The sequence below is a fragment of the Pseudopodoces humilis genome, chromosome 7 (assembly GCF_049639895.1).
Source record: "Pseudopodoces humilis isolate 2021_Gansu_Grassland_sample_001 chromosome 7, ASM4963989v1, whole genome shotgun sequence".
Taxonomy (NCBI): Eukaryota; Metazoa; Chordata; class Aves; order Passeriformes; family Paridae; genus Pseudopodoces; species Pseudopodoces humilis.
The window spans coordinates 23,750,835-23,764,527 of record NC_142206.1 but is presented as its reverse complement, the minus strand read 5'-3'; the positions used below and the strand labels follow the sequence as shown (position 1 = coordinate 23,764,527).

The following is a 13,693-nucleotide window of genomic DNA, read 5'->3' as shown; positions in this document are numbered from 1 at the left end:
AGCACTTTCATGCTTTCTCCTTTACTTTCTGACCTGCTTTGAAACAATATCTTTCTAACATCCATCATCAAACAAGTTTACTATCATGATTCAAGTCTCTTTCATACTCTCTTATGCAAAACCCAAGAAATGGCTAAGCTACTACCAGGGTTTCTATTTATTGTACTAATAACTGTTTACTCTCTTGTTGAACTATCCATCTATTTATTGGGCTTTTATTTTATGAGTGTTTGAGGCAGACACTGCTTTTCTGTTGTCTTTGTACAGCATTAAATTGTGAGTAGGTAGCTGCTAAGTACTGTTGTATCTCTAAAAAGAATAAAAAGTAGTATTAGAAGCTAGAAAAGCAATTATTTCATTATTCAGAAAAAGTGGAAGTAAGGTGTGTTTTAAAATAATGTTCAAATTACCAAAATAATTTCATTTGCTAGCAACATCCCCTAAATAATCTGGTTTAGAGTCACAAGCATAGGCTGAAAACCTATTCCTGAAATACTGGAATTTCAAAGTATGTGTGAATTACATGAAATGAAAGTGAGCAAGAAATGTGGATTTTTACAAGAGTGATTTTAACTACAGAGTGGTAGGGGAGAATGTGTGTTGGATGACATTTTCAGATGATATTTCTGCCTTTCTGAAATAAAACCTGTTAAAGGTATAAATTCTTGATGAGAATGTAATGTATCTGGTTGAATGCAGGTGCTAGAAACTACAGCAGAAATTTGTGATGAGTGAAATCAGACAAAATAATCACATGTTTCTCCCAAAAAGCTGAGTTATCTTACTGCACATTCTCTGTATTTGGTGTTACAATATGTATCGGTCAATATATTTAATATTACAAAAGTAGTATGAGCTTTTGGAATCCTTTAATTTGTTAAGTGTTCATGTTGAAAATTGATCTTTGCTTACACTTGGCATCTAGTTTTGCTTCTGTATCATTTGCTCCTCCATTGAGTCAAAAGCCAAACTAAGGATAAGCAGACTTCAGTAACGGAGCTTGTAAATTCCTTTCTGAGGAACTATATAAAGATGCTGCACATTCCTCCGTCAGGACCTAAGTGGCTTCTTGCAATTACAAGCCTAATCATTCCATGATCCAAAAGCTATTGAAAGACTCAATCTTATCATTCCTTGCCTGCTTCAGCAGCTGAGATTGCAAATTCCTGCAACATGAGCAACAGGCGAGGAATAGTTGCACTAATCTGTCACCTCTCTCTCTATGCATGCATCGCACTTTCTGTAAAAGTCTCAGCTTGGTTTGAATCTTAACGTACCAAAGAGGAAACTATGGAATGAATTTAGAGTTTTTTCTGCATTCCTGTGGTGCACAGAAGTTTATTGCGGTACTTTGTTGTGCTAGGTGCTTGCAAATGTGAAAGAATGATCTCATATTCAAACTAAAATTCTGTAGTTTACTCTTCATTATGCAACTATTATTATTATTATTATTATTATTATTATTATTATTATTATTATTATTATTATTGTTACCTCTGTGTACTTAGAAGTTATTTGTAAATTCCTGATGAAATTTCCTAATCAGAACTGCAAGATCTAGACTCCTCAATCTACAAAATATGTGAGTAGAAGTTGACTGATTTTCAGAGAAGGTGAGTAATATAGACTTCTCCTTTTCCAGCTATAATAATGCACACACTTCCCATTAAGTCCTGTTTATCTACTAAATTTGGTATTTAAAAAGTCAACTATTTCCTCCTAATGTCATAAAATATTGTTAGGGAAATGGTTGGGGTTTCTTTAACCTTTCTGAATTTTCAGAACAAAAAAAAATTATCAAAATTTTCCAAATAGTGAGCTTTTGAACAAAGATTAACTGTGAAATGTTTAAATCAAAGTGAGAAGAACATAAGGTTTCTGCAACAGAATCCTGCAAAAAGTGGTGCTTTTCAAAGTTTGATTGCTTTGACACTAAACTCTGACAGGTCTTACAAATTCTGTTGCTCTTGTGCATGGTGTAGATTTTCTAGATTGCTAAGACAGTTCTTTTGGCATTCTTGAAATAAGTACGGGAATGTTTTATCCTGAAGTATTTTAGTTGGTCAGTTTAAAGTGAAAAAATGTCTATTGGAAAATCTACTTCACCACTTCATTTTAAGTTTAATGGTTTATTCAATGATTTTTTAGATTTTTTGGTGGGATTTTTGGGGAGTTTTGGTGGGTGGTTTTTCTGTTTATTTGGTTTTCTGGGTGATTTTATTTTGTTGTTGTTTGCTTCTTTTAACATGTTAAAAGGCCTGTTAAAACATCAGATATAAGCAGAATATCTCTGATCATTCTTTGACATTAATAATTTTATTTTGCTTATACACCAGATGCACAAATTTCAGTAATATAGACTAGGGACTTCTTTGGGCTCTTCAGTAATCTAACTATGGTGTGTGAAAGGCAGGAATTCTGATTTATCCAAGTATGAATTGCCCAGTGGTTATTTGGCCCTCCTGAGCTGGTGCTCAACATTATCCCATCTTGAAATGGATTGAACTGTATAAACAACATGAAATAGAAAACCAAAGGGATTAGTGTCTCCTGGGAGACTGAGAAGATCCTCTCCAAAAGTTATGGGGCATGTGAGTTGTTCTGTCTCGGACAGAGTGGGTAACAAGAGCTTTTCCTCCCCCTGCTGTGATAATCCCAGTGTTTGGTCTGGTTTGTTCATAAGAACTGTGTAGGACTAGTGATGTTAGACACCTGTTAGATTTCTCTGGAGAAATAAGTTGGAATAGAATTTCTCTTCACCATTAGCCAGCAAAAGTGGGTATCTTCACAGATTCATTGCCTTTCATCCAGAGAATGAAAATGTTAATTTAAAGGCAATTAAACAATTAGAAATCAGAAGTTGTAATGCCAAGGTGATCACACTGTCAAGTTTTGCCTGCTGTGTTGCATTTCTTTTTGTCTGCATTCACAACAATTAGACATTTCAAAAAATATAAAAATCCTGTGACTTTAAAAGCAGAATATGAGTATGATTTTCCCATTTTTGAGGTGATTACTGAACATTTGCAGCTTATATTTTCAAGTTTTTGTCTACAATTGCAGGATCTAAAATATATATTTCTTTTTTATATATACAATTAGATACAATGAAATCTACTTTCATTAGAAATGGCAGCCTTATGAATATGAAATGATGTTATTTCTGTAATAAAATGGAAGGATTGCTGACACCACAGTTGCCTTAGGGTTATCATATAGAGGGAACACAAAGAATCTTGTTGGAGTTAACCATGCTTTAGTGCTTTGCAGCTTGTAATGGGAGAGGGTCTGGGTGCGTGATGGCAGTAGCTGATATAAAATATTTTGGTCAAATGAAGATTCTTCTTAATAAATTCTCCTTTTGTTATTGTGACCATAGGAGATTGTCTCATTGGCCAGACTGAGAGGAGACCAAGTGTCTGCTCAGGCCTTTGCAAAGCACAAAGGCCATTATTAATAATTATTAATAAGCCTCCACAGCTGTCACTGGCTAACTCTGGAAAGTGCACATTATTATAAACAAGTGCACCTTGAATTGTACATTCAAGTAATGGTGACTCTGGGTATGCACTGGCAGCAATGAAGTGAGAGCTCTAAAGTGAAGAATCACAGATTTAGTACAAGTTTCTCCAGGCCTGACTACTGAATATGTTCACACTTGAGAAACAATCGTAAGTTCAGCTTTTGTCAGGGCTTTTTTCCAAACTTCCTTGTGGACACAAAGTGCTCCTGAGGCATCTTTCTCTGCAGGTGTCCTGAAGTTCAACTGTCTCTACCTACCAGGTTCTCTTCCTTCTCAAAACACCAGATCCATTGCACTTGCACCCCATCCTAGGCCTCCTCTATGTGGGCAGCATCTGAGTGATTCCTTATTTAAAGATTTTAAATTAAAAAATTGAGATTTGTAAATCTGAAATACTTTCCTAGCATTTTTCTCTGTGGCTCTGTGACCTTGGCATTCTGAAAAGTGCTGGTTATCTTCTGGCTCAAGGGGAAAGGATGAAGGAGGGCAAGGGAAAAAAAATTGCATGTATTCATCACAGTACAATGTTGCCTTTTTTTCCTAGAGTTCTGTTTTCAGTGGTTGAAAGAACTAGAAAGAATAAACTCCAAACCAGGTACTGTTTGCTTTCATTTCCACAGATACTTCATTAACAATAAATACCATCAAATTTTGCCAATAGTACTTCTACAAATTGTCAGGAGAAAAAAAACTCAAACCCAAAATAAAAGCAGGAGAGGTTTATGCTATTTAACTGTCCAAGAGAGAGACTACAAGGCTTAATTTTTTTATTTCTTTTCAGAGTCCTAAAGGTGACTAGGAAAGGAAATGAGAAATTAAAAGCATCTGAGAATTAAATGCCTTCAATTTTTTTTTTTCTCAGCCAAAGTCTCTTAAGAAAAACCTGTTGCTGAGGGTTATCAAAGCAGTTAGTGATTTCTCTGCAAGATAACTCAATATCTCTTACATTTATAACTTAATAAAATAAAGTTTCTTTTTCCTGTCTATTTTATTTTTTCCTTTGAGGCATCTCATTTCTCTAGAATATATAATCTACTCACATTTTCCCCTGTCAGGCTGTTCTTAGTTTTGTCTGTCAGTTATGATCCTTACCTGTTTTCTTTACAGGCTCTGGCATCTTCACTTGGTTTCTGATGAGGCTCCCAGTTGTATCTGGAAAGCAGGGTGAGAGTTACACAGGAATGTGACTGCAGGGCTTTTGAGACCCCCTAAAGAAGCACTCGATGGAAGCCCCCATCCTGCTCCTCCCCCTCGATCCCCCACTGTTGTCAACTACGGCACCTTATCAACTGCAGGACACACTTGACAGGCTACATCAGCTGGGATAAATATAGCCAAGTTCCAGGAGCCAGGGAGCTCAAGCCACCCAAGGCTGGCTACCACCGATCTGTTGGTATAAACCAGAGCACAATATGATGTTGCACATGCGTACAGTGCATTTGCTGGCTCCAGGCATGTACTGCATGAAGAATTCCAGCACTGCCATCTTTATAGCACATTCAGCAAACCAGATCTGATAGTTGCATCTCCTGTATGCTGGTTCCTGCTTACTCAAAGTGTGTATTTGCTTAATTCTTGCTACTTATTTCAGTTTTTGTTTTTGCATCATAATTGGGTCAGAGCTGATCAGCCCCTCAGAAACTTTTTTTCTTGTTTCTTTTTTAGCTTTTCTACCCAAGACAGTAACTGTTAATTGTAACTGTGAACCTTAAGGAAAGAACTTTTTTTGCAGAGACACTTACACATTACTGACATTTGCAGTCACAAGTAGAAAGCATGACACTACTTAAATAGTTTTAGTCCTCCCTCCCCATCCACCCACTTGATCCACAGCATACATTTCTTGATAACTACCAAGGGTTTTTTTCCTTCTTTTAAATATCATTTTAAAAATAGTTCCAAGGTTCTGTTTTATACCACTAGAAGTTTCAATTTTGCTTAATCATATAGAAAAAATCTGGGGGAAAATCTTACTAGAAAATTATTCATGTATGTATTCTTCATGCTCCAATCATTGCTTCTTATTTATTCATATATTTAGCATGTGGCAAAATAGTAACTGTGGACAATCACTCTTTTATTATCATGATGGTTTATCAATTTTGAGTTTTAAACTTTATCAGAAAAACTCTGGAGGCCAACCATTTAACATATTTTAGCCACCACTAGTATTGGCAAAAAAAAAAAAGAAAAAGAAAAAAAAAGAAAAAAAAAGAAAAAAAAAGAAGCTGAGGTTTTCATTTTTCCCTCCCAGCTCTACTATCCTGTAAAGACTCATATTTAAAGGATTTCATCTTTTAGCACAGAGTCCAGAATAGACCAGTGTGCAAGCAGTTCATCAGTCACTGTACTCTGTCTCTTTCCCATCTGACTCTCTTGGTAGGCTGATAGGACAAATGTGAGCATGCAAGAAACACTGCTGACACCTCTCCTGATCTGGGGCCAAATACTTCCTCCCCTTCCCTTGAAACAATTTTTTATGGATGAATGAGGAAGATGGGCAGGATGTTGCCTGTGTTTATTTGCCACTGCCTCTGTTTCCAGTGGAGCACAAGTCACCATGATATGTATTTGACTACTATCTTGTGCCTGAGGTATTTCACTGGGAGTCAGGAAATCGTGGCTGTTTGCTTTGACTTGAAACCTTTCAAAGGGCTTGGGTCTCACTTCTTCCCCATAATGAAACAGAGCTATAAGGATCTAATATGATGCAGGGAAATGATCCAAATCCAATAAAAGCTTTGCAGATTGTGTGATTTTTAATATTATTTAAAATAACATTTCAAATGTATTGCTATGTTCAAGACTGGGAAAAACGAATGCTTTGTCTGCTATTACACCTTAGGTTACCAGGTGGCAGCATTGTTGTAATAGTAATTTTTTTTCTAGCATGTTCTACATTACATTGCATTACATTACATTATTTTACATTACATTACATTACATTACATTACATTACATTACATTACATTACATTACATTGCATTACATCATATTATATTATATTACTACTTTTAATAACATAACTGCTGTGCAAATGAAATATGTAATTTAAATGGCTACACTAATCCAAAATAGATGTGTAGTGGGTTGTGATAACCACTTTCTAGTGCACTGCAACACTAGCAAGTGTGTGAAGTTTCATCCCATATTCAAATGAAACTGATGTACAAGAACAGTGAAGCAACATGTAATAAATGTCTCAGGGCCCGTGCTTAAAAAGTGAGTGAGAGGGAAAATTCTTCCTTGTCAGAATAATTATGCTAAAATTATTGTTCTGTGCTTCAGACTGTGGCTTTTGTAGCGTAATTCAAAATTAAGTTCAAAAATAACAGAAATTGGTGGCCTGCAGTGACAGGCTGTGTGATTTTGGATAGCTGCACCATGGCTTACACATAGAAAACCAAGGATTTATTATTTATAGTCAAAGTTAACAGCATCTCCTTCTAAAAAGACTATCCAACTTCTTAGTAAAAGGCAACATAATTTAGGTGCTTATGACTCTGCCTAAATGTAGCTATCCAGGCATATATAGGTAGCTATATAGGTAGAAAGTCTATATATTACTTTTCTATTTTGGGCTTCTTTTCCTGGTAGTTTCTGTCATGCCATTTAATTTCTTGTCTCTATTTCTGTATATTTGCTTCTCTGCCTCTTTGTTTTGTTTCATGAAAGTACCACCTCCTTGGTGGTTTGGCAGTTTCTGAGGACAAGGCAGTAAAATTGCCTCAGTGGCTGGAGATTTACTGCTGTGAACGGTGGGACAGCTGAGGGGGCTCAGTGCAGAGCACAGGCCCAGCAGGACTCATCCACTGGAGCGCTCATAGAATCATAGAATATCCTGGGCTGGAAGGAATCCACAAGGATCATTGAGTCCAACTCCTGACTTTGCACGGGACAAGCCCCAGTACTCACACCACGTACCTGAGGGCATTGTCCAAGTGTTTCTTGGGTCCTGCTGTTACTTTCCTGGGAGTTCTGTTCTAGTGCCCACCCACCCTCTGGGTGAAGAGTCTGTTCCCAATACCCAGCCTAAACCTCACTGTTTCCTTTGAGTTTTCAAATCACAAAGTGCTGGTGTGTACAGTGCAAAACCACTTGATGTTACTGACAGAACTTGAGTTTACAGAGACTTAAGAGATTATGATAGCAAAAGATTTTAAAATCAGAAAATTTGGGGAGTTAGAAAGAAAGTTAGGCTTGGCAAACTCTGGGAAAAGTGTTAAAAGTAGGCCTTGGGAAATGTTAGGCCTTGTGCTTGCTAAGATCATGTGAAACTGCACCTGTGTAGTCAGTATATGATAAATGATATAATTGTTAGATGTGATTAGGTATAATTATTGTTTAAAGAATCATGAGACACTATGTCAGAGGTTTGAGGGGGATCATGAGAAATCCATGCTTGGGTAAAATCAATGTATACAATAGAACAATGTAAGTTTAATAGTTAATATGAAAGCTATATAACAATAGAGTATAAAAACATGTTCAACTAAAAAAAAAAAAACTTGGTTCAAAAGCAAGTCGGGTCAGATTTGGGTATGTGTACCCCTGACACCCAGAGCTCTTAATAAAGCACCTTCATATAATCATTCTGTGATTATGTGTTCCTGAACGCTAACGATTTGGGTAATTCTGGTCCTGCTTATTTGAGCTTCCCTCCTTGCTACCATTTTGTATCCCTACTCTTTGCACTCCATATTTGAGTTCTTTCTGTATATTTGACAGCAACTTGCTTTCATTTCAGGGATGTTCTTTTAACTGGCTTGATGATAAACATTCTGAGTTGCTGCATATTCTAGACTGTGGGGGGAAAAAATGCAGGCTACATATTCTCAGTGAGAACTTTTTACATTTCATCCTCCAAAGAAGTTTTGTTTGTGTCAATGAGGTCCATTGCAGGGGTCAGCAGAGTTTTCTCTGCATTTATCTCTGGGCTAATGAGGGACTTGGACTTAATCCACATGCTTTAACTAAAAGCAAACAGCTTTGTGTTCTGTGCTCCAAACATTACCTCCCTCAGGCACACCAGAATAAAGGGGAGAACTAGCAGGGTTGGGGGGAAAATAGTTGAAATTCAAGAGGGTGAAGGGATCACACCAAGTTGAGTGGGATGAGGAAATAAAAATGTGTGAAGAAAGGGCATGGATGGGGGGAGGAAATTTGTTTTTCCTAGGTAATATGGGAGGGATTTGAAATAGATTCTCAAAGGACAAGAGTATCAGATGGGGAGCTGGGATAGAAATGGGGCAGAGGGAAGAGAAGTGGTTGATAAGACTGAAACTGTAAGAGGATGTGGCATGGGAAAACTATAAATGCTGAACAAATACATTGGAATTGAGAACCATTCACATAAAGAGAAGCTGGAGGCATATGTGAGAAAAGTTGGCCAGAGAGGAAGCAATAAACTAGCTGGGCAAAAGTTGAAAATGGACTTTGAGAATAAAGCAGTAGGAATCTACTAAGTATGGAGGCATTTGTTGGCTGAATCTAGGCATGGAGAAAATCTGAACAAAGAGCTGGGAATTGATAGCTCAGGCTAGTAGAGAAAGGAAAGTACAGTGTGGGTGAGCAGGAAAAAATGGGAGAGGGAATATCTAGAGAAGAAATCTAAAGTTATGTTTCTGAAAGCAGACACCCAAAACTCCGAAATTTAGTTAGGTAAATCTAAAAGAACCCAAACTGATTTGTATATGCAAATGCCCAGCTCAGCACCCAAACATTTTTCACTTTGCATAAGGCAGAGGAATCGAAGCATTCTGCACAGGCACTAGTGGTCCAAGGGCTTCTTATATCGAGAGCGCTGCTGCTCTGCTGCTGGGGAGTTAAAACAAGCTCAGAGGGAGCCCTTAAGGCACAGAAACTGCATTCCTTCCTACCACAAAGCCGCTTCCCCAATCCTTTGCATAACCTTGGTCTCCCCAATACCTCCTCCCACCCTTCTTTCTCCTCCACCACCTCCTGCTAGCCTTATCTGCTCCACCACATCCTCATTCCTCTCCTGTCCATAGACTGCTCTGCCCATTCTCACGTACTGCTTTGGCTCCCCAATAGCAAAAGGTAATACTGTGGGGAACTAAAGGCATGAAGAAGGAGGATGTGGCTGGATGAGTGGAGAGAATGGAAAGAAACACAGAATGGAAAGAAAGTTGCCCTGAAAAACCTGATCTAATAGGCCTGCTTCAGGTAGGGGTTTGGATGGGGTGACCTCCAAACGTCCCTTCCAACCCAGGTTGCTCTGTGATCCTGTGTGTTGATGTGAGGTGTTGGGCTGAGGCAGACATAGATGAGTTATGAGTGAGGAAATGAGGAAGAATATCTCAGCCTACTGATGTTTTCATGTTCTTTGGAAGAAGTTCACATTCCCCAGCTCTTGGAATAGGACTCTGATTATTTGGTTTATATACAGACCTCTCTAATAGCACAGGCTCAACTGAATTGCAGCGTGCAAATTTGTTAGAGAAAGGTGAAACTTGGTGAAGTTTTAGCTGCTGGCACAGTTGCTTTAAAGAGCGAGCTTTTTGTCTGCTTTGCTGCAATATATTAGTGGTTCATTACAGTAGCGTTTTTATTACAAGCACTACATTTTTAGTGTTTTAGGTATATGGGTATGCAAAACTATGTAAATCTGATTTTGGCATTTCTTAGAACAAGGGAAGGTGGTGAGATAGCAAGTTAACACACAAAATAAATTAGAAATAAATGCAAATTCTTGGAATTGGTACCACAGTCTGTGACATATCATAGTCTTTCCTATACATTTTCAATACCCAAGTGTGGGATTTCCATTGCAAACATGCTGTTCTGGGCATTCTCAAATAAAAATGCTTATTGTGTTGTCATCAGTAATAAAGCCTTTGCTATGAATTTACAATGTGCAGCTAGAGCACAAGGAAAATTTCAAGCAACAGTATAAATAGACTGAATTGATCTGTCATTGTTATGAAGCTGGTACTATACTTCAAATTAAGCTCAATGATTATGAAGTGAATTTTGTTGTGTGGAGATTTGAATGAGGGAGGAAAAAATGGAAAGAAATGGAAGAAAGGCAAAGAGATTAAGTGATACAAATAGAAAAATAAACTGAGGCAAAAGGCTTACTGAGGAAAAGAAACCTGGCAATGTATAGAGCCTAAGCCCTGTTGTAATCACAAGTGAAGACAAACACAGATTGTAAGACTCTGTCAGTGTATAGAGAGAATATTTCATGGAGGAGACAAAAAATCTCCAGCAGATATATTAGGATGTGTATATATGCATTTTTCAGGAAGTTTGGTGGATTCAATAAATGTGGGCTTTCAGGCAAAAATAAATAATAACACCTTTAAATGCAGTTCTGTCTAATGTAGGTGAGTAGTAGCTTACATCTAGAAATGTCTAAAACTCTTTTTGATTGAGTAGAATTTAAAAATATATACTACCACTGTAAATTATTATAAGCAGATTATCAGTATAGCCAGTGAATTTTTTATAACTCTGATGCCTCTGATGTACAGCTAGAGGGAGTTTAATACATTGTAGGAGCAGTTCAGTATTTTGAATTTAGCTCACTGATAGTTTTCTGGATAATTTTTCCATGAGAGTTGATTAGGAACCATTCAGCAGTGAATAAAGCTGACTTTTAAAGCAGGCTGTAAAGGGCCAAATATAAGTTGAATAACCAGCTGTAGTATGAACACTTGCTTTGAAAGAGGATTGATGATATCTAGCAGCAGTGGGCTGCAAAATGTTCCAACGAACTTGTTCTAATCATGGGTCATCTCTCCAAATAATGATCCCCCCCGACCTTTCTCGAGCACATCTGCCTGTCTAGTACTTTGGCCACCTTCAGAGAAAACAGAATGCTTGCTCCTCTGTAATTTTGCAGAACCTGTGATTTAGTCATATTCATTTTGGTATTTTTGTCTAAAACAGCCAAAGAGCTCCTGCTTGCACGTGCAGCTGAATGGGAATAATTCAGATTGCTTAGACAGCCTAGTGTCCCGAGCACTAGGATTGTGTGGCAGACAAACAGTACTCTGGCAGAGAAGTATCATCATTTGGTCTCCTTCACAGCTGCAACACATGGTTATTCACTCTTTATGCCACAGATGAAAAACCTAACCAGAAGCAGATGGGGAGTGAATATTTTTAGAAACAGTATTTCAAAGCATTAACAAGAGGAAGAGAAAAAGTTTTCAGCTTTGGAGATAAAATTTTAAACTTTCTTGCTAAAGTATATTCAATATTACTTTAAAAAAAATTAAATTATTAATAATACTCTTCCCCAAAATATTTTTCTCAGATTCTTCTATTTCCATGTTTCTTGTGGTCAAAATCAGTGTAAAATGCAAATTATTTAATTCAAGTATAAGTAGTTGCTCTAAATTAACATTTTATAGTAATGCATAATGCTCAAATAGCTCATTTAAAGGTTCATGTTGTTTCTGTTTGAATGTTTGCTTTAATTTTGTATTATATTTCCAGCATCTAATAGGATTTTATGCAAGACTTGCTAGGGAAAGGGAAAAATAGGTCTCATAGATCTTACAAAGCTTTTTGGTAAGCTTGAAATGATTTTTGTGATATCCTAAACATCTCCACAATTAACTCACCAGTTGGCTCTTTTCTGTTATCATAGCTCTCCTGCAAGAGGAAATGATCCTTCTCCTCCAAATGACAGTGTCAGAGAAGGATCAGTTATGCTTTTGAAGCTGTGTTTTTGATAAAGATATTTTTATGAAGAGATGAATTATTACTCTAGTTTTCTTGAATATCAAGTCTGCAAGTCTGATGAGTGCAATGTCTTTAACCTCTTTTTAATTCCAGGCCAGCAGTGGAGAGTCCTCACCAGCACCAAGCAGAGAAGTCCTGAGTTTCTGGCTCAGCAAGAAGGAACCTTAACTGTGTCAGTGTTTGGTGTTGTTCTAGTCTTCTGAGAGCTGCCTTCAACATCTTCAGCTTCCACCCTGAAACTTCAATATGGATGCAGATGGAAATATCTGAGTCTAATTTAGTGAGTATTACATTTTTTTCTATCAGAATTAAATCCTTCCAGTACAATTTTAGAAACAAAATGTCTTCTTATTTTGACTTATCCTCATCCTAAGTGAATGAAAAATATTTGACATGATCCTCAAAGCACAGTAACTAAAAGTTGGATTACAAAATTTTTAGAAGCATGAAAGATAACTCTCTGTTAATTTTTGGCACTGACTGATGTATTTATCATGTTCATGAACTGGGAATAAGAATTGGGAAGTAGTACTTTGTGATGTTTTTTAACCAGGAGCTTCTTACTTGTTCGGCTCCAAAGAGGCACTGCAGGCCATGATGTCACCAGATTTTTCTCTTCCACAGTGTGAGATTGCTAGTGCAGATAACACTGACTGTGTTTAGATTTAATTTTGAGAACTCGGGTCTGTAAGAAGCCCATCACTTTCAACTATTTCTGGTTTCAGTGAGGAGCAACCTCTGAAAAATTTCAAGTCATTTAGTGATATTTGGCAGGTTGTACTGCATTTTAATATTGTTAAAAACCCCCCACCCCCTTCTCTTCATTCTCCATATGCCTCATTTCACCTCATCTATTTTGGGAAAGTCATGATGATATTTCCTGATTTTTGAGTGATTGAAACTATCGAGATATGTTAAATAATGTTAAAAGTTAAAATGCTAATTTTCTTACTGTTGCTTGAATTTGGATTTATTTTCTGTGTTTAGATGTACTGGGTAAATTTACCATGGTGTCTCAGGTATTGAATTATCATTTATTTTGCATTTTGAGTGTTATCTATACAGTGCAGTTGTTATTAGTTACTATTAATTGTTTTACAGTAGGGATTAAAATCCACAATTAAAATGTTGAGACTGTTGTACTGAAATTCTGTAAAGATATGATTAAACACAACTTATTTCCAAGAAAGATTCATAAGCTAGAATCAAGGTATCACTGTGGGGGAAAGCAAGACAAAAGAACAGGAGCAGGAAAATAAGCAAAACCACAGAAGAACATGGTTAATTGTTCTAAAAGGGACGGGAGTACAAATGCAATTCTTGGTATACATGACCAGAAAATGTTCAACTGGCAGGGTTTTTGCACAGGAAAAAACAGTGAGAAATATATACATGTATGTATTTTTAAATTTCCTTCAGTACTGCAGTCTCTTTCACAGCAATGTGTTTCACCTC

At 37.0% G+C, this 13,693-nt stretch overlaps 1 protein-coding gene across 1 annotated transcript in view; it reads right to left on the bottom strand.

Annotated features, from left to right (window-relative positions):
- Positions 1-4,759, bottom strand: part of MYBPC3 (myosin binding protein C3) — a 62,477-nt gene extending 57,718 nt beyond the window's left edge. The window contains exon 1 of the mRNA XM_014251878.2: positions 4,616-4,759. Within this exon, the coding sequence (XP_014107353.2) occupies positions 4,616-4,640 (25 nt within the window). The 5' untranslated portion in view covers positions 4,641-4,759. The remainder of the gene's footprint in view (positions 1-4,615) is intronic.
- Between the last annotated feature and the right edge of the window lie 8,934 nt (positions 4,760-13,693).